At 63.4% G+C, this 1,932-nt stretch overlaps 2 protein-coding genes across 5 annotated transcripts in view; one reads left to right on the plus strand and one right to left on the minus strand.

Annotated features, from left to right (window-relative positions):
• The window catches only part of HEXDC (hexosaminidase D), a 21,336-nt gene that overhangs the window by 2,697 nt on the left and 16,707 nt on the right, over window positions 1–1,932 (minus strand). For 2 of the 4 annotated variants that reach the window (XM_025046992.1, XM_025046989.1), the window contains exon 13: window positions 59–203. In XM_025046992.1, coding sequence (XP_024902760.1) covers window positions 59–203 — 145 coding nt within the window. Of the gene's footprint in view, window positions 1–58; window positions 204–1,932 lie in introns of those variants that run through there. The other 2 variants (XM_025046993.1, XM_015589715.2) reach the window with 2 other exon arrangements.
• LOC102877986 (uncharacterized protein C17orf62 homolog) overlaps window positions 1–1,932 on the plus strand; it is a 5,456-nt gene that overhangs the window by 1,800 nt on the left and 1,724 nt on the right. Inside the window, exons 4-6 of the mRNA XM_025046994.1 lie at window positions 603–676; window positions 1,275–1,376; window positions 1,928–1,932. The exon at window positions 1,928–1,932 is cut by the window's right edge and continues 138 nt beyond it. Coding sequence (XP_024902762.1) covers window positions 603–676; window positions 1,275–1,376; window positions 1,928–1,932 — 181 coding nt within the window. The remainder of the gene's footprint in view (window positions 1–602; window positions 677–1,274; window positions 1,377–1,927) is intronic.

Consider the following 1,932-nt stretch of genomic DNA (forward strand, 5'->3'; position numbering starts at 1 on the left):
CCCCGCCTGCCCCAGCCCCGTGGAAGTAGAGAAGCGAAGGAAGGCGCATCCGCCTAACCTGCAGAGCACATCTTCGGGAACATAGGCACCTCCGCCTCCCGACGGTTCTGGGCGCAGCCCCACCTCTGTGCCCGCCGTGTCCTCTTTCATGCCCATGTCCCTCGTAGTCTATGCCTTCCGGTCCCGACGTCTCAGGCATTTTCCTGTGTCAAAACACATCCTTCAAAAAGGGGCTCTCTGGTGTCCGCTTAGGTCCCCTTGCAGGCACGAGCCATATCTGCAGCCACTCCCCGTAAGTGTTCCCGCTTTTCCGCCATCACAAACATGTCATGACGGGCAGACCCTACCGCCTGTCTGGAGCAGACACCCAGAGGAGAGCTGAGGGCAGCGCTGGCCCAGTGTGCCACCCACACGGTCCTGGTTGCCTGGCAGCCGTCCTGGGTGGGAGGGCCTTGCAGGCTTGGGCAGCTGGCCAGGCCACCAGCTGCCACTCTTGCCCAGTGCCTGGGAGAGTGGCTGTGCTGGCGGGGAGCCCCAGTGGGCACATCGGGTCTCGCCTGTCTGCGGCCTCCCTCACCGCCGCGTCCTGTGTTTGTTCCCAGATAGTCTGGGCTGGAAGCTCTTCTACGTCACGGGCTGCCTGTTCGTGGCTCTGCAGAACCTGGAGGACTGGGAGGTAAGCCCGGCCCGGGTCCGGAGTGTCGCCCGCCCGTGACGGGTCCTGGCCAGGGGACCCTCCGAAGCCGTTTTTCTCTCTGAAGCTCTTCTGGTTTCACCCAGATTCCTCCCCACTGAGTGTTTGTTGCCACAGCACAGAACGAAATGAGGGGCGAGTCCACAGCACAGAACGAAATGAGGGGCGAGTCCACCTCCCCTGGAGACCAGCCCTTGCCCCTGTCTCCGCCATGAGTCCTCTGAGCTGCCTGGCCCCATGCAGCTCTGACCTCCATCCTCTGTCCCCTTGTGTGGTGACCTTGCAGAGAGCAGAGAGTACTTGCCTCGGAGCCCTGCTCTGTCTGCACCCTCAGCCCCGGCGCCCCCACACGTCTGGTGTCCAAGGAGTCAGGCTGCAGGTGTTGGCGGAGCACTTGGGCCGTTGGGGATTCAAGTTCCAATGGGATGGGAGGGAAAAAGGGCCACCCCGTTCTTGAGTGTCCATTCTGGTGAGGGGGGAACATGGTCAGCGAGGCTGGGCCCCCTCCCTGGAGGTTCGTGTGTGGTTGGCTCACGCACAGGCGGGCAGCTGGGTGACCCCCTTCTGGCCGGTTCTGCAGGAAGCCATCTTCGACAAGAGCACGGGGAAGGTCGTGCTGAAGACATTCAGCTTGTACAGGAAGCTGCTGACGCTTTCCAGAGTGGGCCACGACCAAGGTGAGGCATGAGGCATGGGGCATGGACAGGACACTGGCGGCTCTGGGCCGGACAGAGGGCGGCGAGCTCTGTGACGGCTGGGCCCGGGCCTGCGGCCTGTAAACGGGTTGGTCCTCACGGGCTGCTTGGTGACCAGGGTCATGTGTCGCCTCGCAGACTTGGGGTGCCCTGAGACATGTCCTTGCCTGAAAGGCAGTGCTGGGCATCCCTAGCTCATCGGTCGCCCAGGAGGGCACTCCCAGCAGCTGGGGGTGAAGCGGGCGTCAGGTGGCAACGTGCTTGCTGCCCCAACACGTCACACGGCTCAGGGGAGCAGGCGGGCTTCTCGGGGCCATGATGGGTCCACCGGTCTTTCCATCCAACCAGCAGCTGCATGTCCCCGCACTGCGGTCACTGACCTGTGACCTCCGAGGTCAGGGTCTCGCCTGTCTTCTGGGACATAGTGACCAGCGCTTTCAGCTTCATGGCCAGGGTGATGTGGCACTGAAGCAACCATGCCCAGCACATAGGTGGGGGACACTGCCCCTGACCTGGCCACGCCCTGTCCCTGCCACAGTGGTG

Source organism: Pteropus alecto, unplaced genomic scaffold (assembly GCF_000325575.1).
Source record: "Pteropus alecto unplaced genomic scaffold, ASM32557v1 scaffold134, whole genome shotgun sequence".
NCBI lineage: Eukaryota > Metazoa > Chordata > Mammalia > Chiroptera > Pteropodidae > Pteropus > Pteropus alecto.